The sequence below is a fragment of the Trichechus manatus genome, unplaced genomic scaffold, assembly GCF_000243295.1.
Source record: "Trichechus manatus latirostris isolate Lorelei unplaced genomic scaffold, TriManLat1.0 scaffold00010, whole genome shotgun sequence".
Taxonomy (NCBI): Eukaryota; Metazoa; Chordata; class Mammalia; order Sirenia; family Trichechidae; genus Trichechus; species Trichechus manatus.
Genome location: NW_004443946.1, coordinates 11304677 through 11326983, shown reverse-complemented (window position 1 = coordinate 11326983; position 22307 = coordinate 11304677). Strand labels below are relative to the sequence as shown.

Below are 22307 nucleotides of genomic sequence, written 5' to 3'. Positions count from 1 at the left end.
TATATGTGTCTCACCTAGACATCCTGCTTCTTTGATTAAAACCTGATGGATACAAAATACATGCACAGATTTTTTTTTTTTAAAGAGCACGTTTTATTTTCATAATTAGGGAAAAAATACTTCAAGGTAGGAGGGAGAATAATACACTGTAGAAAATTTGGAAAATGTTTGTATAAAGAAAAAAAAATAAATCAAAATAAATGACCCACAATTCCACCCAACCACTGTTTCTGTCTGTCTGTCTACCTCTCTTTATGTATACTTTCGTAAGGTTTTGATCATACTATTTACAGCTTTATATCTTTTTTTTTTTTTCCAAATCTTAACATTTTACGCTGAGCCATTTCCCAGGTCATTAAAATTTCTTTGAAAATATGACTTTTTAATGGCTGCAAGATACTCTGTTATGGATGGGTACCATAATATAAACAACTTTCTTTAAGCTGTTTACAATTACTGGCTTTGAGAAACAATATTGCAAAGGACATTCTTGCACATAATTTTCTGTCTGGATCTTTGGTCACTTCCATGGGATCAACTCCTAGAAGAAGAATGTTTAAGGCTCTGGATACATATTACCAAAAGGTTTTGGTCACTATTCAATGACCAAATGGTTCAGGTCAATCAATACCTTATATACTTAGGCTAATGTTCAAAATATTTACCAACCAGTAGTAAATATATCACGGGCATCAATGAATCAGAACCAATGATGTAATGTGGGAACATGGTCCTGGAGTCCCTTGCTAGGCTATGCCATGAGTTAACCCTTTAGTCCCTGAACAATGGGGGAAGACCGGTGGGCTCTTGAGGAAGAGCCTGGTTGGCAGGGTGGTTCTTATTGGGAGGGGTTAAGGCAGCTGCTCTTTACCAGCTGAAGTTGGTAATATTTTGACAGATAATACAGCTTCACTGGGGCATACCCACCGAACATCAGCCTAAGTTGAAGCTTCTACCTGATTTTCTTTACTTCCAGCTGAACAAACCTGTTATTTTAGTCTTCTTCTCAGTGTCTTCATTTTTCAAAACTTCAAGCCTCTTTAAAGATTTCCTAGCAAGTCCTACAAACTGTGGTTAGCAAAGTACAGATTAGATCAACAATCTAAATTTGACCTTTTGAGGAGCAGTGAAGAGCAGTAAAGGACAAAATATGAATCAAGAGGAAAAGTGCACGTGAGCACAGCTTCTTGTTGTTAGGTGCCAGTGAGTTAGCTCCGACTCATAGCAACCCTACGTACAACAGAAAGAAATGCTGCCCAGTCCTGAACCATCCTCACAATTGTTGTTATGCTTGAGCCCATTGTTGCAGCCTCTGTGTCAATCCATCTCCTTGAGGGTCTTCCTCTTTTTCGCTGACCCTCTACTTTACTATCCTTCCTGATAACATGTACAAAGTATGTGAGAGGAAGTCTTGCCATCCTTGCATCTAAGGAGCATTCTGGCTATACTTCTTCCAAGACAGATTTGTTCATTCTTCTTAGCAGCCCATGGTATAGTCAATATTCTTTACCAACACCGTAATTCAAAGGCATCAATTCTTCTTCAGTTTTCTTTATTCATTGTCCAGCTTTTGCATGCATATGAGGTGATTGAAAAACATCACAGCTTGGGGTCAGGTGCACCTTAGTCCTCAGAGTGACATCTTTGCTTTTCAACACTTTAAAGAGATCTTTCGCAGCAGATTTGCCCAATGCAATATGTCGTTTGATTTCTTGAGTGCTGCTTCCATGGGCATTGATTGTGGACCCAAGTAAAATGAAATCCTTGACAACTTCAATCTTTTCTCCATTTATCATGATGTTGCTTATTGGTCCAGTTGTGAACATTTTTGTTTTCTTTATGTTAAGGTGTAATCCATACTGAAGGTTGAAGGCGGGACTGTGCAGATAGGGTAAATGTGGCCCACCAAAGGGATTGGTCAGTTTTGCCATCTCGCTGGGCTTGAAATAAGACACTCCAGAAGCGGGAAAGAGAGGATCCCACCACCACCAAGGAAGAACAGCCAGGATTGGAGAGTGTGTCCTTTGGACCCAGGATCCCTGTGCTGAGAAGCTCCTGAAACCAAGAGACAGAGACAGAAAGAGAGGGAGAGAGACAGCTAGCGAGCTTAAGAAGCGATGGCAAAGAAACAACGGCAGGAGATGGTGTGGTGGGCTTCCTGGCCCACGGGGCAAGGAAGCTGAGTGCCTTTGAGCAGGAGACTTACTAGCAGAGTAGAGTGCCTCTGGGCACTTATTGGCAGGGGCTGAAAGAGCTTTGTAACACTTGCCCGAAGCAGAGCAGAAGCCAAGGGCCAGAGAGGCATGCCTGTGAGCATGGCTGAGAAGAGGCTGTCCTGATGGAAGAACTGTATCCTGAACTTGAACTGTAACCTGTTACTTCCCTAATGAATTCCATAATTGTAAGTACTGTCTGTTAGTTCTGTGGGGCCACTGCAATGAATTATCAAACCCAGCAGAGAAGTAGAGAGTACCGTGGAAGGGATGGTTGGTGCCAGAACTGGTAAAGATGGTGGAGAGAGGAGGCACGTCTGACCTCCACCTCACAGGAATCAGCTTTGGGCTGTTGATCCTGATTCTCCTTTCCCCTTGTGAAATTAGAAGAGGTCAGATGCCACTCCCATGCCATTTTTACACATACCCACCCCAGAGTTTGGTCACACCTTCCTCTGTGCCTCAAAGCCTTTTTGCTCACCTCTGTTATGGAGCTTATGACAAGTCTTGACAATTATTCGATTTTATCTGCTTCTCCTACCAGAACCATCTGCTACAGGAAATTTGACTTACTCATTTAATTATCCTCAGAATCTAGCCAAGAGTCTAGCCCAGAGAAGGTACTCAATATATATTTGATGAATCACACACCAACTTGCCTTTCATCACTTGCACTGCTTCGTTCACTGAAGCACCAGATACTTTTTATTTCTTACTGCTTCATCTGGGATTATATGCAAATCCTCATCACTCAAAGCCAGGGAACATGTAGATAGAACAGAGAGTTTCAGAGTCTCAAGATGCTCTCTGTCTTCCACTACTGTGCTTCCCTCATGTATTCTTTACAGAGGAAGAGGGAGACAGACTACCAAATCTTATTTCTACTCATCAGCACTTCTGCCACTTTCTTTAACCCCTTACCACTTAAGATTGCCAAGTGCCAATTTGAACCCATCACTGGGGTTAAAACACAACAGCAGAAGACGAAACCAGGTACTTCCTAAAGAAGTCTAGAAATATAGTTATTGAAGTCTAGTTTTCTCTCCTTTACTGGCTTCTTCCCTCAAATCTTGATATCTAGCAAAGTGGGCACCTGAAAAGCCAGAGCTCACTCTGCTGTATATTTAATCGACTACAGTAAGGGAAAAAGAGGATCTCTAACTTCTCTTTCAAATTTTCCAGGTCGAATGCCCAACCATTGCTTCTCTTCCCAGTCTACCTACAGCAATTTCTCATTAGGATACTGGGAACTATTAGAAGATTAAGTCTCATCCCATCTCCTCTCCTTGTTTTCTAGCTGGTTTGTTTGACAGTTGTGTAGAAAACTAATGGTTACTTTTGTTTTTAATTCCACTACTTTAGCATATGTTCCTTTAAATCCGTGTTTTAATCAAACACTCTCTCCCGCTACTGTAAACACAGGAATGCCTCAACTCTCAAGAAGCTGAAAGAAATGCATCCTGATGCCGATACACAATACAACTTTAATCTTTTTGTGTGTGTGGTGAAAAGATTCTTTTTTTGTGGGGAGAAGTGGGGAAGTGATCCAATTAGGATATACAAACTAAATAAAAGGAATGGATGAAAAGTACCAGCTAAATTTTCAGCCACTTTCCTAGATGTCTTCAAAGTGTGCCTAGCACCATATCAGCACTTTGCACAAATCACAACAGCTGAACTGCAGCCAGGACAGGAAGACTCTTGGATGATTTAATTAAGCTAGAATCAAACACATACTCGGGCGGCAGAGAAAAAAATTCACCTTCTCCAAAGTAGATCTTAAAACACACAGAAATGTAATATGAAGAAATCTAATGCCATTTACTTAAGCCTTTGTTTTAGAGACCAGGACTGGAAGAAAAATAAGGCACAGTCATCAAATCCTGATCTTTGCCTCAAATATCTGATGCCACCGCGGCAAACACTCTCTATAGCCCTATTCCCTTACTTTATAAACTCTGAAGCCCAAGAAGGGGGAAAGTATTTTCTGGATACTAATAAGGACTGGTTAAGTGATACAACTAGTACAATTGCTCCTGTGACGTGAAGAACGGCAATTAAGTAAGATTTCTTCCTATGTGGATAAGATTTCTGCCAGCCTAACACAGTGGATACACCACTTTATTTTCTCCTCTCTGAAGACCTACTCCTTACTTTTCCCAGGCTTTAAAAATCATGTTAACAATAAGCAAATACAGCATGGCCAGATGCCTTTTGTGGTCAGATGGTTCATTGTTTAAAAAGCTTCAGCTTAAAATCTAAAAGATTGTTAACAGATGCAGTTTCTGGCTGGAGACTGGGAAAAACCTCACTTAAACAAAAGAATATGTTGTGATTGGAACTAAAAAGGGAATTACCTTTAAAGATAAGAACCACAAACATTTCCTATTTGAAAACACCCCCAGCCCCACAAACAGGACCTTTTTTGGACCTTGCCTGAAAGTTTAAAAATTTGACAGTGGATTGCTGCATATGACAAATCCCGGCCAACTAGCCCAGTAACTGTTACAGATTTGTTTGGACTTTGAACAAGGCCACAACATCCATCTCTTACTCTCCCCCAGATTACTCAATTAGGCAAAACTCCAATTAATTTCTTTCCAATCCTTGTAGCCCCAGAAATACTTCTGCTGCTTTCATTTTGGCTCTGGAAATGGGTTCAGAGACTTAGATAGAGAAGTTTCAGAAATGAGCACAGAGTCTGATAAGCAGATAGCCGCTGCTGGGCTCAAGTCACTACTGGCTGAGAAGATTCTGGCTGGTCTTCAGTTCCCAGTCTCCTTGGCCTCCACAATTTCTGTTCACTTTTACAGAGAAAGCCTGCTTTTCACCAGCTCCTGCTGTCTGTTTCTGTTGGCTTTCGGGAGACTTACTCTATGGCTTCACTATGTGTGAGAACGTCTGTAGTGCTCTGGGTTCTAATCTTGAAAGATGGAAAACCTGAAGGAGCCATGAGATTGCAGCTTTCCCTTGGCGTGAGAAATGGACCTAGTTTTGCTGGCCGCTGGTAAGCCTGATTTGAAAAGGCACGTAAGAGATGTCCCAAGAATCTGTTCTTAGTATTAAGCATGACCATGAGCTCGATTCTAAAATGGGCAACCTGTACCTTAGGAAATCACATTCTCTGAGGATAGGTAAAAAGGCATGCCCTTTCCCAGGTTCGGTTTTCTGGGTTCTCACGATCATTGCATGTTTTCTGATTTGTCAGTGTCCAAACTGCCCAAAAAGGTCAGTTTCAGACCAAAAGCATAGAAAAGTTTTAACAATCTGAGACACTCTAACCAAGAAAATCCTTTATCAAACAATGCTTCCGTTCAATTTTAAAGTGAGGGAGAGCTATAAGCCCATGGGATTCCACAAAGAGTTAAAATGGCTTTCTCACTCAGTCCACACCATTTCTAAGTCACATAAGGAATCCAAGCTGTTGGAATGAAGCTAGCAGGAGAACTGCATTCTGAAAGATCTGTGCATCTGGCCAGGTACTAGCAGGAATGGCCCATTCGTCAAGAGACGGGATTCCGAGGCCAGCGGCCTCATCCGTATCTATCCTCCTACAAAAGCCAGCCCCATCATGTGCACATGAGACGAAGTTTGCAACGGGATCTGATGGGCCTGGAAATTGAAAAATGAGCAGCAGCTGCAAGCTCGAGGTCATTACTATCCTCTGGGGTTTGCCTTTTCTAATCTAAGGGGCAGTAGTTTCCATGATTAACTTTCAATTGCTGTCAAGGATGTAATAAAATCTGGGAAAGAAGAAAACTTTCCCTTCAATAAGCTGTTCCCATTTTCCTGCCATGTCCTTTCCTTCCGTGCCTGTCCTCAATCCCCACTGCATCTTGTTTCCTAGTTTTGAGAAAAATTTGCACTAGGATGAGCTAAAACAGACAATGTCCTCAGTGTACACAGCCACTCAAGGATCCTTCTTTCTCAGTGGCTGGGTCTTTTTAAGATGGCAGCGTGAGAAGCTGCCCTGCTTCCAAAGACCATACAATACCATTAGTTTCAGAACTGAATACATTTTATTTTCATTGTATAATTCTTTCCCAGGGTATTATATATGTTTCCTAAGCCATGACTATCAATTCAACAAAAGAGAGGTTTCCTAGTTGGTAAGATGCATACAAAGACAAAGAGCAGAAGAGGAGAGGAGGATGCGTTTATTCACAAAGACATCTTACTGGTTATTACTGGATGAGGAACTCTGAAGACTTCAGTGTCATCTGATAGAGGATGGGAGACCATACTGAGAGTTTACAGCTGAATGTCTCTCAGTAAAATTGACAGTATTCAATACAACACTAGGGACAATTCAGTGGTTCAGTCATCATATATTGATTTCAAAATACCAGATGCTAGAAATATAAAGATGAATAAGACATGGTGTCTCACCACCAGAGCTATAAAGTCTCATGAGAGAGACCACTTTAGGCTCACTGATGGGGAGACAGCCTCTACTAAGTAATGGAAAGATGCACCAGGGAGGGTGGCATGCCAGTTACACAGGCAGCAAAGAAGTGGCAGAGGTGCTGGGACAGGACCATGCTTTTTATTTGCCCCAGGGAGGCCCCGAACTGCATACTTTGCTATTGTTGTTAGCTGCTGCTGAGTTGTTACCTGACTCATGAAGACCCATACACAGTGGAACAAAATGCTGCCTGGTCCCGGGCCATCCCCATGATCGGTTGCAGATCGTTGTGATCCATAGGGTTTTCACTGACTGATGTTTGGGAGTAGATTGCCAGGCCTTTCTTTCTAGTCCATTTTAGTCTGGAAACTCAGCAGATACCTGTTCAGCATCATAGCAACATGCAGGCCTCCACTGACAGACAAGTGGTGGCTGCACTTGAGGTGCATTAGTGGGAAATTGAACCCAGATTTCCATTACGGAAGGTGAGAATTCTGCCACTGAACTACTAATGCCTCATAAACTGCATAGGAATCACCTAATAAAAGGTATGTCTGATATTGGGGTGGGGGTGTCTCGAAATGATACTGGATGATAGTTTGTTCCTGCTTCCCTGGTTGACCCAGTAATGATCAGAAAAGAGTAATAATCAGTGTCCACTGCCTGTTGGAGAGAGGTATCTGTTTCTCTTAGGTGCTAACCCTGCCCTTTTCATTTACCCTATCTTGGTTCAGGGGGAAGTGGCAAGATGCAGCCATAAACAGGACTGGATCCAAAAAATGGATATGCCATAGGGTTTAAAAGATGGTGGAGTAAACTTGTCTTCAGAAGATGTGGTCCATGGAATGATGCCTAATGACATGAACGCTAACGAAAAAGAACTATTGGCATTTTTTCCAACTTGGTATCCATTCTCTTCTTCTCCTAAAGTAATAGAACCCTCAGTTTTTAACTGGGCAATAGCTTCCCAGAATAAAGACATTGTTCCATGCAGCGAGATAAGGCCATGTGACTCAGCTCTGGCCAATGGGATGTGAGAAGAAGTCACATGTATAATGCCTGGGACATGTCCCGAAAGTGGACATCCTTAGTTTGGAATGTGCAATGGCTGCAGAGCCATTTGGACCATGAGGACAAGGGATATACCTTAGAGATGGTGAAATAGAAAGTTGGAAGGAAGTGAGTCACAGAGAACTGTGAAATCACAATACTAGTCTTAAACGGCCTAAATACAAACGTTTATGTAAAGAGTAGGGGGATAGAAACACTTCTATTCTGTATAAACCACTGTTACTGTGGATCTCGGTTATACACAGTTATGAATAACATGGTTACAGGTGCTAAGTGAACAGGAATAGGGTGTAGGAGGGTCCAAGGAATTGTCGGTATAAATGACATCCAAAAACTAGCATTTTGCCCACGTAGCACCAAGTCCACAACATGACACATTCAATCTGATTTTTATGTTATAATGAACTGTCTGAGTTCTGATGGCAGAATGGGAAAGTAAAGGAGTCAAAAAGGATCATTTTCCAGTTTACCATAAACACAATGAACATCTTACCTTTTTCTTGCTACAGTATATTTGCCATTTTTTCTCTGCTGGAAGTGCAAACATGGCTTCCCTGTGTTTGTCTGTTAGGTCAAGTTCATCCTGAAAAGAAATAAGATAATTAGTGTTTCACTGATAAAATTTTATTCCAATAGGGAAGTTATCAGCATCATTAACGAGAGAGAGAGAGAGAGAGAGAAACAAAACAGCAACATGTATTTAAATAAACTTGGAAAAGATCAAGAATCTAAGTTAATATGAACGTTACCATCATCAAGAAAGCATGTTCCTTGCATAGGGCCAGGCATCAAGCACAGCAAAAAGGATGAAGCCAATACATACCAAAGGTTGGGGAAACTGGACCATGCATGGACAGAATTATCACGAGCTCCTGTGTATTGCTGTATAGGGTCCGTTGAGTGGTAAAGGTCATCAAGCCTCAGGAGTTTAGAATTAATCGTAATAAAGATTAAGGTTTGTTGGGGACAGCTTCACAAACATTGAATATCAGGCTGGGTCTTGAGAGGAAAGGAAAGACTTGGATAAAGAGTAGAGGGAAAGTCTAGGCAGGCAAATAATAGAAACAAAGGCTAGGATGTGGTAACAGACTGCTGTGTTTGGAGGATAATAACCAGCTTAATTGAAGCATTGGGTTTATGCAAAGGATCATCACATAAAAGGTTTGAGAGTTAGGGAGTGACCAGTTTGTGGAAAGTCTTAAATGCCAGAATTAAGGAGTTTATTCTCTTGAGCAAGGAGAGTCAATGAAGGCTTTGAGCAAGAGGACTTCTTTGTCACCATAAACCCCACTAATATTTAAGTATTTTATACATCAAGCATTGTATAGGCATTCTCTCATTTACTTCTCACAACACTTATTATTACCACCATTGTTCTACACTTGGGGGAAACCTAGGCATAAAAGAGTGTAACTTGTTCAAGACCACACGTCTGGTAAATGATGGGGCTGATTTTGGAGCCCAGAGCTGTCTGACTCCAAACTCCAGGCTCTGGGCCTCTCAGATCAATGTTTGGAAACATTAATTTTATGGTGGTATGCAGAGATACAAAAGGCAGGCAATTTACAAACACTCTTAACTAATGAATAACAACAATGAGATAATGAATATAAAGTGCTTAGGGAAAAATTCTTGGCACTTAATAAGAGCTCAATCCATGGTCGGTATTATTATTGGTTTTGAGCCGCTGGTACATCTTATTCCTACAGGGAAATTTATCTAATTGAGGGTAGAAGACAGTGGCGGTGGGTAAGACCTATTACCAGCCTCCCCCCCAACCAAAAAAAAAGAAAACAAGCTATAAATTAAGACACAGTAACGTTTAGATCTCTAAAGAGTAAAAACAAGCTCCCCCTCTGAGTGCTTTATGTGTATAACGGCAGTTCTGCCATTCTCCTGGACATGCAAGCTTTGAACGTTGAACTTTTATTTCATATTCCTCCATTTAGAGGCCCTGGAAGCACAATGGTTAAGAGCTTGGCTGCTAACCAAAAGGTCAGCAGTTCAAATCTACCAGTCACTCCTTGGAAACCCTATGGGGCAGTTCTGTCTGTCCTACAGGGTCACTATGAGTCGGAATTGACTCAACGGCAACAAGTTTGGTTTTATCTCCATTTAAGGAGCCCTGGTGTCACACTGGTTAAGTGCTCGGCTACTAACCGAAAGGTGGGGGTTCGAACCCACCAGCCGCTCCAAGGGAGAAAGATGTGGCAGTCTGCTTCTGTAAAGATTACAGCCTTGGAAATCCTACTCTGTCCTATAGGGTCACTATGAGTCAGAATCAACTCAGTGGCAATGGGTTTGGTTTTGGTTTTAGCTCTATCTAATCATCAAGTCCTATTATTTCTTCGGCGAAAAAATTTCAAGAGTCCACCCCTTTCTCTCATTCCTACTAAAACCACCCAAACTTATGCCCTAATAACCTCTCCTTGGCTTCTTGCAATAGCCTCCTCACTGTTCCTTCTTGCTTTTCCAATCCTTCCTACTCACCACGGCCAGAATTTTCTTAAAGCAGTGGTTCTCAATCTTGGGCATGCATCAGAATCACCTGAAGGCCTTATTAAACCATAGATACTGGGCCCCACCCCAGAGATTATGACTGAGTTGGGAGGGAAGACAGGGGAAGAATTTGCATTTCTAATAAGCTTCCAGGTGCTACTGATGCTGCTGGTCTGGAGACCATACTTTAGAACCACTGCCTTAAAAATAGAGAACCAACGTTGTCTTGAGCCCGTCATTACCTCCGCATTGCCTACAAAATTAATTATACATTCCTCAGGCCTGCCTTTTTTTTTTTTTTTTTTAATTGTAGTGAAAATATACATAACAAAACATATGCCAGCCCTGCCTTTTGAGGTATTCCACTTATGACCCCAACTTGCCTTGATTCTCCTTGTATCCTTACCCACCTATCTTGTGAACACCTATACCTCCTGTGTCTTGCTACTGCCTAATGCACGGTAGCTTCCCTGGGGAAGTTCTTTATCCCTTTAAGCCTCTATTTCCTCATCTTCGGGATGGGCATATCCTCACTCTTGCAGGGTTGCTGTGGGAATTAGCAATATCAACTAAGCATGTAGCACTGCCTGGTACAGCGTTAACTATACTGTTATTCCAATCATCATTAAACACAAATTAGTTGCTATTTTCTTTTAACAGCAAGGTACACATTAACTCATTAAAAATACCCACACATACACCTAACCACAAAAAAACCAGCTATTAAGAATTTCAACAATGAACAACCAGGAAGGAAATAAGAGATTTTTACCAAAAAAATCCATTATGGGAAAAAATGTTTTGACATGAAACTATTATGTATGTGAAGTCATTATGTTTCTTTTTTCTTAATTTCCTGTAATTCACACCTGCTCTCACCTATTGATGAATGAGAAAAACAATGGTGATATAAATCACCTCCCAACAATTAGAGATTTAGCAGGGAGGGGGAGTGCATTAGGCCAATTATTCAAGCAGCTCGATAACATGGTGCTTACTTTGGGGGAAAGGTGTGAGACTGTGAGAGAAAACAGAGCTATCAATACTACCTCCATTATTACACCAGAGCACTGTGTTTTTGCTTACCTAGAAGAGATGTGAAGAAACCTGTGAATCCTGAAACCTAGAAATTCACAGCAAAGTGTATTAATATTACTGTATTTTGTTGTTAGAGGTAGATAACTTTTGCTTCTGCAGAGACAGAGAAACGAAAAGTTTGAATTGAGAAGACACAGTGGAACGAGGCAAGGGACAGACAGCTTCATGTAAGAAGAGAATTTTCATAAAGTAAAAAAACAAAAAACAACTATAGGGTCTTTGTACCTAATTTTAGATTATAGTAAGAAAATGAGAAGGAATAAATGGACACTGATAATTATAGCTGCTAACAATTATTGAGCACTTTCTGTGTGCTTAGTAGTAGTGTTTTACATAGATTAATTTATTTTATCCTCACAACAAAACCATGGGTAATATTATTATCCCATTTTCCAGGGAACTGAGCCATAGAGAGATTAAGTATCTTGCTCAAGATAACAAAGCTAGTATATGTTGGAGGAGGGATTTGAGTTCAGGCCACCTCGTTATAGAGCCTGTGTTCTTAACTACTAGACTATTCATTCTGTTGTTTAAGGAAAGTAGAATCATGACTGCGAGGCAACATGAAAATGCACGCGCCCATCTGCTGTACTACTGAGTATCTGTTAATGGAAAGAGGGAGGGAGGGCTTTGTTCTAGTTTTGGCTCTTATGGATTATATAATCTTGGACAGGTGGCTTAACTTTTGAACTTCAATTTCTTCATCTGCAAATTGAGAATAATAATATATACTCGATAGAGATATTGCAAGGATTCATTCGTGCAACCAAAAAAAAAAATGTTGAATGTCTACAAGCACCAGGCATTGTGCTAGGTTCAGGGCATAAAAAGAGGTATGCGTCATGGAGATCATAGTCCCATGTGGGCAAACAGGACATTAAATATCATACTTAACAATGGATGATCCTACACTGAGTTGTTCTGAGAGCTCCCTTGTTTTGTAGAAAGGTGGAGTCAGTGATGGCTTTCTCAAAGAAGTGAAGTCAGAGCTGAGGGAGGCATAGGAATTAAACACTGTGAACTTTAGTCCTTATCCTACGGGCAGCTGGAGGTCACTGATGAAGTCTGAGCAAGGAGAGTGACACAGATTGAATTAGATAATAATTGGGAGTGTCTAGGAACAATGCCTAGAGTGTAGTAAGACCCCCACACCCTCCATTCTAAAAGTATCTGTGCTCTGACTCATTCTATTCTAATAATATGGCTGAATTAAGCATGTGAGACTCTCTAAGAGACTATTATAGCCTTAGAGATCAATCAGCACTTACTTGCTGCCCTGTCCATTCCAGGGCCATGGCCAGATATTATAAAGATTAGGAAGATGAGTAACAGACCCTGATTTCATGGAGTTTATAATCTAGTCTGGAAGACATGATGATAGAAGGTTTTAATTGTTCTCTTTCATTTCAGACTAACGTCCAAATTCCTTAGCAGTCATGATACAGCCTTTGCCGGCCTGCCCTACCTCACTTCATCATCTTCCAAGAGCAGCTACCTTGTAGCACTTCAGATCACAAGTTGCCTGCTTCTGAAACTTTGCATATGCTGTTCCCTTTTCTTGGAAAGCCCTTCCCACTATATCTAAGGACCAGTCCTCTTCATCCAAGCTTTTACAGGGCATCAATTATTTCCTTCATGCAGCCAGCCCACCAGACTTTCCCAGGATGAGAAGCTCCTCTGTGTTCTCCTAACCTTGTGGCACTTATTACATTGCTATAGTTGTGCTACTGACATGTCTGTTCCAGAGGACAGGGACTAAATTTGTTCTATCAATCTTTGAGTTAATTGCCAGTCCCCCAAACAATATCTGACATAGCAGAACTGCAAAAAAGTTTAAGGAGGGGGACGGCAGCAAAGGTGGGGAAGCTGGGAAAGCACGAAGTGAGGAAAGAAGCAGTGAGGAAGGGAGAGAATATTGCAGGATATAGTGATGATTGCTGCATTTCAAAGCTTAAAGGCTATTCTCCTGTTTGTTTCTTTTAGGGGTAAAATATATATACAGTGAAATGTACAGGTCTTAAGTACACAATTTTTGAGTTTGGCAAGGTACTCCCTGAAATGGTTGTAGCACTTTATACTTCAGAAAACTGGTTGTACCACTTTACATTCCAATCAGCAAAATATGAGAGTCCATTTGCTCCACATTCTTGCCAACATTTGGTGCTATGTCTTTTTAATTTTAGCTATCTTAGTTTACGTGAAGTGATATCTCATTATGGTTTTAATTTGCATTTCCCAGTGAGAACCAATGTTCAATATACCTTTCCATGTGCTTATTGGCCATTCATACATTTTCTTTTGTGAAATGTCTGTTCAAATATTTCACCCATTTTCATTGAGCTACCTGTCTTGTTACTATAGATTTAAAGGAGCTCTTTATATATTCTGGAAACATGCCCTTTGTCAGATGTATATATTGAGAATATGTCTCCTAGCCTGTGGCTTTTCATTTTGTTGAAAATGTATTTTGATCACCAGGTGTTTTTTTATTTTGATGAAGTCTAATTTATCAATTTCTTTTTCTTTTAGTTAGTGCTTTTTATGTCCTCTTTCGGAAATCTTTGCAACTCAAAACCAAACCAAACCGTTGTCATCAAGTCAATTCTGACTCATAGCAACACTATGTTTTCTTCTGGAAGCTGTATAGTTTTAGTTTTAGATTCTAGGTTTCAATTTATAATCCATCTCATAGGCTACTCCTAGATTATAGTATTTCTTTAGCTAGAAACAGACTGATTTGCTTTTGCACATTATTCTCTTTTCTAGTTACTTACAGTCATTTAGATACATTGCTGGGCAAGGAGGATGTCTTAGTTATCTAGTCCTGTTGTAACAGAAATACCCAAGTGGATGGCTTTAACAAACAGAAATTTATTTTCTCATAGTTTAGGAGGCTAGAAGTCCAAATTCAGGGTGCCAGCTCTAGGGAAAGGCTTTCTCTCTCAATTCTGGCAGAAGGTCCTTGTTCCTGAGCTACTTGGTGATCTTCATGTGACGTGGCATCTATCTTCCTCCAACTCTGCTTCTTTCACTTACTTTATTTCATCTCTTTTTATATCTCAAAAGAGATTGATTTAAGACATACCGTACACTAATCCTGCCTCATTAACATAACAAAGACAACGCATTCCCAAATGGGATTATAACTGCAAGCATAGAGGTTAGGATTTACAACACATATTTTGGGGACACAATTCAATCCATAACATTAAACCTTTTGGTCCCCCAAAATTCATGTCCTTGACAGATGTAAAACACATTGACCCCATCACATCATCCGAAAAGTCTTAAATCAATTCCAAGTCCAAAATCTCATCCTCCGAATCATCGAAATCAAATATGGTTGAAACTCTAGGCGTATTCCATCTTCGGGTGAAATTCCTCTTCATCTGTGAACCTGTGAAATCTAGACTACGAGTTATCTGTTTCCAAAGTACCACGGTGGAACAGGCACAAGGTAGATATTTTGATTACAAATGGGAGAAATTGGAGGGAAAGAAAGGATAACGAGCACCTAGCAAGTTCAAAACCCAGCAGAACAATTTACATTAGCTCTCAAGGCTTGAAAATAATCCTCTATTATCTGGAACCATCTGGGCAATGGTCCTGCCCTCCAGACTCTGGGTGTTGGCCCTGCCCTCTGGATTCTGGATGGAGGCCCCTTGGCCCTGGGCTTCTGCTCTGCCTTCCAGACCCAGTGGGGTAAAAACTCTGCTCCCTTGGCTTTGGGCAGCACCATTCTCCTAGTCCATCTGAGTAGCGACCTCACCCCCTTGGCGCCGGCAGGCCCTGTTCTTCTGCTCCTTGGGCATGGCAGCCCCACCCCTCAACTTTGGGCAGCAGTCCTATTCCCTGAGTTGGTGAAGAGCTGACTCTTTCAAACCTAGGAGGCCACGACTCTGCCCTTTGTAACCCAGCCCTGCTTCCCATGCTCCTTCCAACAGTTCTGCTGATCTCTGAACTGCTCCAGGGATGGTTCTTTTCTTTTCTTGGAGGACAATAAATGTAGCTCCTTTGGCCTGTTTCCTACCTGAAGGATTCCACTTGGGTATTTCTGTTACCCAAGCTTTCTTTCCTTTTGTCCTGTTACTTTCCTCTTCAGTTTAAGCTGATGGGTTTTCTGCTGTGATAGTTGATTAGGTCCATCAGTCATAAGCATAATTTCTTTAACAAAAGATTGTGTTGCCACATCCTTGGTGAAAATTCTAGGACACATGTCTTTAGTCTGTACAACAGAATTTTCCAAATCCTTAACTTTTGTTTTCATTTTGCACAGTTCATTTTTAAGTCTATCTATTTCCTCTTGCCTTGTACTATAAGAGGCAAGGAGAAACCATGCGGCCCCTTTAAGATCTTGCTTAGAAATATCCCAAGCCAAATATCCACGTTCATCACTTACAAGCTCTACCTCCCACCAAACATTGGAACACAATTCAGACAAGTTCTTTGCCACTGCATCTGAAAGCATTGCCCTTCCTCCACCGTCCAATCACATGTTCATAATTTTCTTTTAAAGCCTCATCAGAAGCACATTTAACATCCACATTTTTAGCAACATTCTGTTGCTGGTGCCATATGCATTCTCTAAGACAATAAAGACTGTCTCTTTAGCTCTCCTCACTTCCTTCTGAGCCCTCACCAGAATTGCCTTTGACATCCATAATTCCACCAATAGTCTCTTCAAGGCAGTCTAGGGTTTTACTATTAAAAATAATAATAATAATAATAACCTGTTGCTGTTGAGTTGATTCTGACTCAGAGTTTTACTATTAGGCACCTTAAAATTCATCTAGCCTCTACCCATTACCCAATTCCAAAACCACTTTCACATTGTAAGTATTTGTTAGAGCAGCACCCCCACTTCTTGGTACTAAATTCTGTCCTAGTTATCTAGTGCTGCTATAAAAGAAATACCACAAGTGGATGGCTTTAACAAATAGAAATTTATTTTCTCACAGTTTAGGAGGCTAGAAGTCTGAATTCAGGGTGCCAGTTCTAGGGGGAGGCTTTCTCTCTCTGTTGGCTCTAGAGGAAGGTACTTTTGAGCTTCTATTCCTCGGAGATTCTTATGTGGCATGGCATCTATCTTTCCCCATCTCTGCTTGCTCCCTTGCTTGTTTAATCTCTTTTATATCTCAGAAGAGATTGACTTAAGACTCACCCTACACTAATACTGTCTCATTAACATGAAAAAGAAAACCCATTCCCAAACAGGATTATAACCACAGGTATAGGGGTTAGGATTTACAACATATTTTTGGGGGACACAATTCAATCCATAACCAAAAACCAAAATGAAACTCATTGCCGTAGAGTTGATTCACTCATAGCAACCCTACAGGACAGAGTAGGACTGCCCTACAGGGTTTCCAAAGAGCGGCTGGTGGATTCAAACCGCTAATCTTTTGGTTAGCAGCCAAACTCTTAACCACTATGCCACTAGAGCTCCAATCCATAACAAACGGGAATAAAAGCCCAGTTGGTAGAGGAAGGAAGAAAATGGAATACAAACTAATTTGAAAATCAATTTCACATTAGTTTCTTTAAACTTTGATATTATTTCAAAGTAATAATTCAGGGATTTTTCATTTTGATAATTAATTCAAATAGTGAAAGATGTAATCCTGGAAAATAAAGCAACTAGGATCTCTGTATCTCAAAAAGGAGAATTGAGGTTGCCTGAGGCTAGAGGCAAGAGTAGGGATTGACTACAAAATGGGCACAAGGGGACTTTTTGGGGTGAGAGAAACATTCTAAAATCAGATTGTGGAGATGGTTACACACACACAACTGTATAAATGTACTAAACATAATCAAATTGTACACTTACAATGAGTGAATTTTATGGCATGTAAATTATACCTCAACAAAGCTGTTTAAATAAATGGTCCTGGTTGTTAGAGCTCCAGGAAAACATGAAAAATTCTATGGAGACAAACCCATTGCCTTCGAGTCGATTCCGATTCATAGCGACCCTATAGGATAGAGTAGAACGGCCCCACAGGGTTTCCAAAGAGCATCTGGTGGATTTGAACTGCTGAACTTTTTGATTAACAGCCGTAGTTCTTAACCACGATGCCACTAGGGTTTCCAGAGAATATATATATTAATAAATAAATAAATAAATAAATAAAACCCGTTGCCATTGAGTCGATTCCAACTCATAGCAACCCTACAGGATAGAATAGAACTGCCCCGTAGGGTTTCCAAAGAGCGCCTGGTAGATTCAAACTGCCAGCCTTTTGGTTAGCAGCCATAACCACTACGCCACCAGAGGTTCCACAGAGAATACATAGCATTGTGTAAATAGTAAGGAAAGAAAACTCTGGTTGAGCATTAGGTAAACCAAGGACTCAGTTTAGAGCAAAAAGTGATTGGAAAGAAATGGATGAATAAGAGGGAGTAGAAAAATGTGGATCCCTTTATAGTAAATAGCTCAATCTGGGAAACGTTACAATTTCAGAAACAACTTTTATTTGAAGCCAAAGATCCCTTCTATGACCTACCCTATTCCTTTTCTTGAAAACTAAATAATTATTTTAATATGCATTCCATTTAGATCAACTGATAGACAATGTTTCCCGAGTCCCCTTAATATCTAAATTTGGTGGTATGTCAATATTAATGACAAATCCTTAAGAATCTTTCCATTGTTTTCTGTTTTTGCTTTTTTTCCCTAGTGGTGGCTCCACAGAAGAGTATCGTCTCCTCTGTGAGTTAGTAGCCAAGTTTTCTACTAAGAATAATATACAAAAGCAATTAGCTGAACCCCAGGAGGCACCCTGGTTGCTTCTAGATCTCACTACACCTTAGACTTGGGTGGATTTGCTCCTTTCCTGATCATGGAAAATTTTTTTTATATTATTCTTTCTTGGATAGAGTTTTAAAAGCCTAAATTAAAGGAAAATGATGCAGCAAATGAAAAAAAGAAGGCTTTGCACCAGGCTTCCATATTTCTCCATAAAAACTTCAAGTTTCTTAAAAGCTAAACCAACAAACAAAACCTTGAAGTCTTTTCTTCTTCCCTTGGAGAAAAGGTGGTTTTAATGTTTTTTTAATCGAGAAGAAATGACCTGTGAGGAAAAGTCCAGCTATGGGAACTAAAGTTCTAGAGTTCATCCCCAAGAAAGCACATTACTATGCAGCACTTCTACAAGATTCTGTACAAAGAAACCTCACCTGTCCTATACTCTAGAGTAAGCAGGCAGCTCTATAGAGAAGTCTGCATAAATCAGAACACTGAGTAATTGGCATAGTACAAATAAATCTATGGAAATGGATTGATTCTCTAGATAAAGCAAGGGAAGGAATTTGAAAGAATATACAATAAGGGTCTTGAATGAGTTGAAAGACTTCGTAGCAAAAAGCTTTCTGAAGATTTGAGTTAAACTGAAATAGAAATTATTTACAAAACCTCAAAAGCTTTATAAAAGCATTTATTTTTTAGCAATCTATCATCAAATCTACACTGTAAATTTTAGTGAACCAACAAGTTTCCAGCTAACAAGAGAAATCTCTAATAAGGGAATTCCAGGTTCCAATCTCTAATGGGTTAAACTAATTCTTTGCATACATACAAATACAAATTCATATAGAGGTAGGAGGACATGTGATTAATGCTGGAGGGGAATAGAGAATAAGAACAATGAGGAGAAGGAGAAGCTAAGACAGGCCCTTGGGGTTATCCCACCAGTCAATCCACTGCTTTTGTTATTGTTGTTGTTTTAATGTTCCTTCACAAGGCAACCATCCATCTAACTCAATGGAAAGAGCTCCTGGAGCTTTGAACAGTATTATTTCTCAGACAAGGTTAACTTTTCTCCTTCAACTTACATACTTCAGGAACTTGCCCACAACAAACAGGCCCAATTCACCAATCGTAACATCTCCCAAGGAAAGATTTCCCACCTACTCAGCAAGCAGCAACTCTCCCTTGTTCACCTCAAGGATAACACCAACCTTAGCAGTGCCTTCTCTGGATTTAACCCTCTCCATCCTTAACCCTGCCCTCCCATGCCACAGCTCATCACTACCAGAAATAAGTCAAACCCTTGGAGAGGCAAGGGACCAGACTTCAAGTCACATAAGACGGTGCTAAGTATAACACTCTGGCCAGACAAGGCAGGGAAAGGACTGAAAGGTGATACTTTGGCAGGAAAGAAAAAAAAGGTATGCTTTTTATAAATCTAAGGAGAAAACATCCTATTAGGCTGTGATGATTCATTAAATTTACAAACATCCATCCCCACCACAGAAAATGACCAAATCACATCCAGGAGTCATGCATAGCCAACACAGCTCTTAAAATTTAACCACAATGACCCTGGGAACAGTATGTTATTTTCATAGTGGTGGTTAGAAATCTGAAAGTTAGATAAGATTTTTGTCAGTTTAAATAGAGATGCATTCACTGAACTATTACCTGCTTCTACCCAGTCAGGAAAGACAGCTATGGAAAACCACAGAGGGCTTTAAATCCAAAAGGGATGTGTACACACAGAATAAACCTTGAAGGCTTTCAGCCTATAACATTTCTGCCAACATACTTAGTCATTACACACAATACCACAATATGACTCACTACTACCTACACAGTAATTGTCTCTACTGTGTTTGATAGACATGTTTTCATTCAATTTATAAAAGAAATGAGAAATCCCACAAGTAAAGGCTGACTAATAGAAATCATTTTTAGTTTCTTACTCCTAATAGTTAAGTGTTTTATACTGTTTCCAATCCTCCCCATAATAACAGGCAATATAAACTGTATGCAGTTCGCTGGAAAAAGTCTCTTGCTAAGCCTGTTGTGGTTAGTTATGGTGGAGTCTATTCCAACTCATGGCAATCCTATGTGTGCAGAGTAGAACAGCTCCAAAGGGCTTCCAATGGTGGTGACCTTTCAGAAACAGATCACCAGGCAGTCTTCTGAGGTACCTCTGGGTGGGTTCGAACTGCCAACTTTTCAGCTGGCAGTGGAGCGTGTAACCATTTGCTCCACCCAGGGACTTCCTGCTAAACCTAGGGAGTTCTTATTTAGCTTTTTGTGTTACTTCAACCACAAACTTTTTAGAGTGACTGATTTTTAATTAGTCTGCATCACCAGCAGAGGTTTCCAGTAATCTGAAGTAAATAGCTCTGTTCTAAACATATGCTATATATAACCTTCTCTCAAAATTCACCTACCCAAATTTATAATATTTTCAACTGTTATCTAGTACAACTTCTTTGACAAGCCTTACTAGACAGAATTTCTGAGCAGTGTTCTCCTAATTGAGTGGAAGGACTTTGTCTTCTGGGACTCAGAACCAGCTGTAAAGTATCAGACAAGAAAGGTACCCAAAGGCCCTGTGGTTAAGCGTGAGGCCAAGTTTCACACATGCCCCCCTCCCTTGATGACACCAGCACTCTCTTGACAGCCTGAGCCCCTCCCACAGACTCACAGCCTGTTCAGCATGCCCTCAAGAGCCTTGTTTGGCAGCTTAGCTGCCACTTTCAAGTTTGAAATGGATCAAAAGGCATCTAGCACAACGAGTCTCTTCTCACATTGCAGCTATTTATTTATTCTACCTTGTAGTATATGGTAGAGACACTTTTAAGGACACTTTTAAGGAATATTTGAAAGACAATATTCCTTAACCTTTATTACCTCATCCTTTTAATCTGCTGCCCTTCATGCCGGCCACTTTAGTATTCCCATAGTAACTGAGGATGAGGAAAGAGAATGACAGCAGCTGGGTAGGGTGCAGCAAGAGGGCAGGGATTGGCCCAAACCTGTCACCACTACTGTGAGAGTAATTAAAATACAAATCCTAGTGCTGGAGGATTTAGCAGTGATTAATACATGCATTCACCCAAATATTACTGAGCATCTCACATGTTCTGCTTCACTAATTAGTTACTCATCCATTCATTCAGGCTACAAACATTCATTGAACTGCTCTGGGACAGGCACTGCTCTAGAACCTGGGAATCTCAAGGATGAAAAAGCCAGATATGACGACAGTGCCATTCCATTCTCTGAAGGTATAAACGTGCACATTCATAGAAGAGTGACCATAACGAGAGTCCATGTGGGAAAAAAGTTAAATTATCTGATTGTTTGGAGTCCCCCTGTGGTGCAGTTAACACACTCAACTGTAAACCAAAAGGTTGGAGGTTTGAGTCCACTTAGAGGTGCATCGGAAGAAAGGTTTGGCTATCTACTTCTGAAAAATCAGCCATCAAAAACCCTATGGAATTAGTTCAAAGGACTAATGGACCACATGAACCACAGCCTCCATCAGCCTGAGCCTAGAAAACCTAGATGGTGCCCAGCTACCACCACTGGCTGCTCTGACAGGGAGGGAGAAAAATGTAGAACAAAATTCAAATTCCCAAAAAAGACCAGACTTACTGGTCTGACAGAGTTTGGAGGAACCTCCAAGACACCATTCTAACTCAGAACCGAAGCCACTCCTGAAGATCACCTTTCAGCCAAAGATTAGACAGGCCTATAAGACAAACAATAACACATATGAGGAACGTGCTTCTTAGATCAATCAAGTATACAAGACCAAATGGGCAACATCTGCCCAAAAGCAAAGATGAGAAGGCAGGAAGGGACAGGCAAACTGGACGAATGGACATGGTGAACCCAGGGTGGAAAGGCGGAGAGTGCTGACACATTGTGGGGATTACAACCAATGTTACAAAACAATTTGTGTATAAATTTTTGAATGAGAAACTCATTTCTTCTGTAAATGTTCACCTAAAGCACAATAAATTTTTGTTTACGTAGTAATTGCAAGGATATAGTTAATAGTCATGACGCAATAAAACCATAAAGCCATATAAAGAAATGTTTTATGAACCTATGGAGCACAGTGCTACTATGACACACACGGGCTTGCCATGAGTCGGAATTGACTCGACGGTAGCTGGTTTTGTCTGATTATTTAAAACTAAAACATGGCAAAGGACTTCCTGACTTTTCCTATACAACCAAGAAATTCCCATCTTTCCCCAAAACAATCCATATATAC

General features: G+C 40.5%; 1 protein-coding gene across 1 annotated transcript in view; it reads right to left on the bottom strand.

The window, feature by feature from the left end:
• The window catches only part of DAAM1 (dishevelled associated activator of morphogenesis 1), a 180232-nt gene that overhangs the window by 84425 nt on the left and 73500 nt on the right, over positions 1-22307 (bottom strand). The window contains exon 3 of the mRNA XM_004370910.2: positions 8183-8272. Within this exon, the coding sequence (XP_004370967.1) occupies positions 8183-8272 (90 nt within the window). The remainder of the gene's footprint in view (positions 1-8182; positions 8273-22307) is intronic.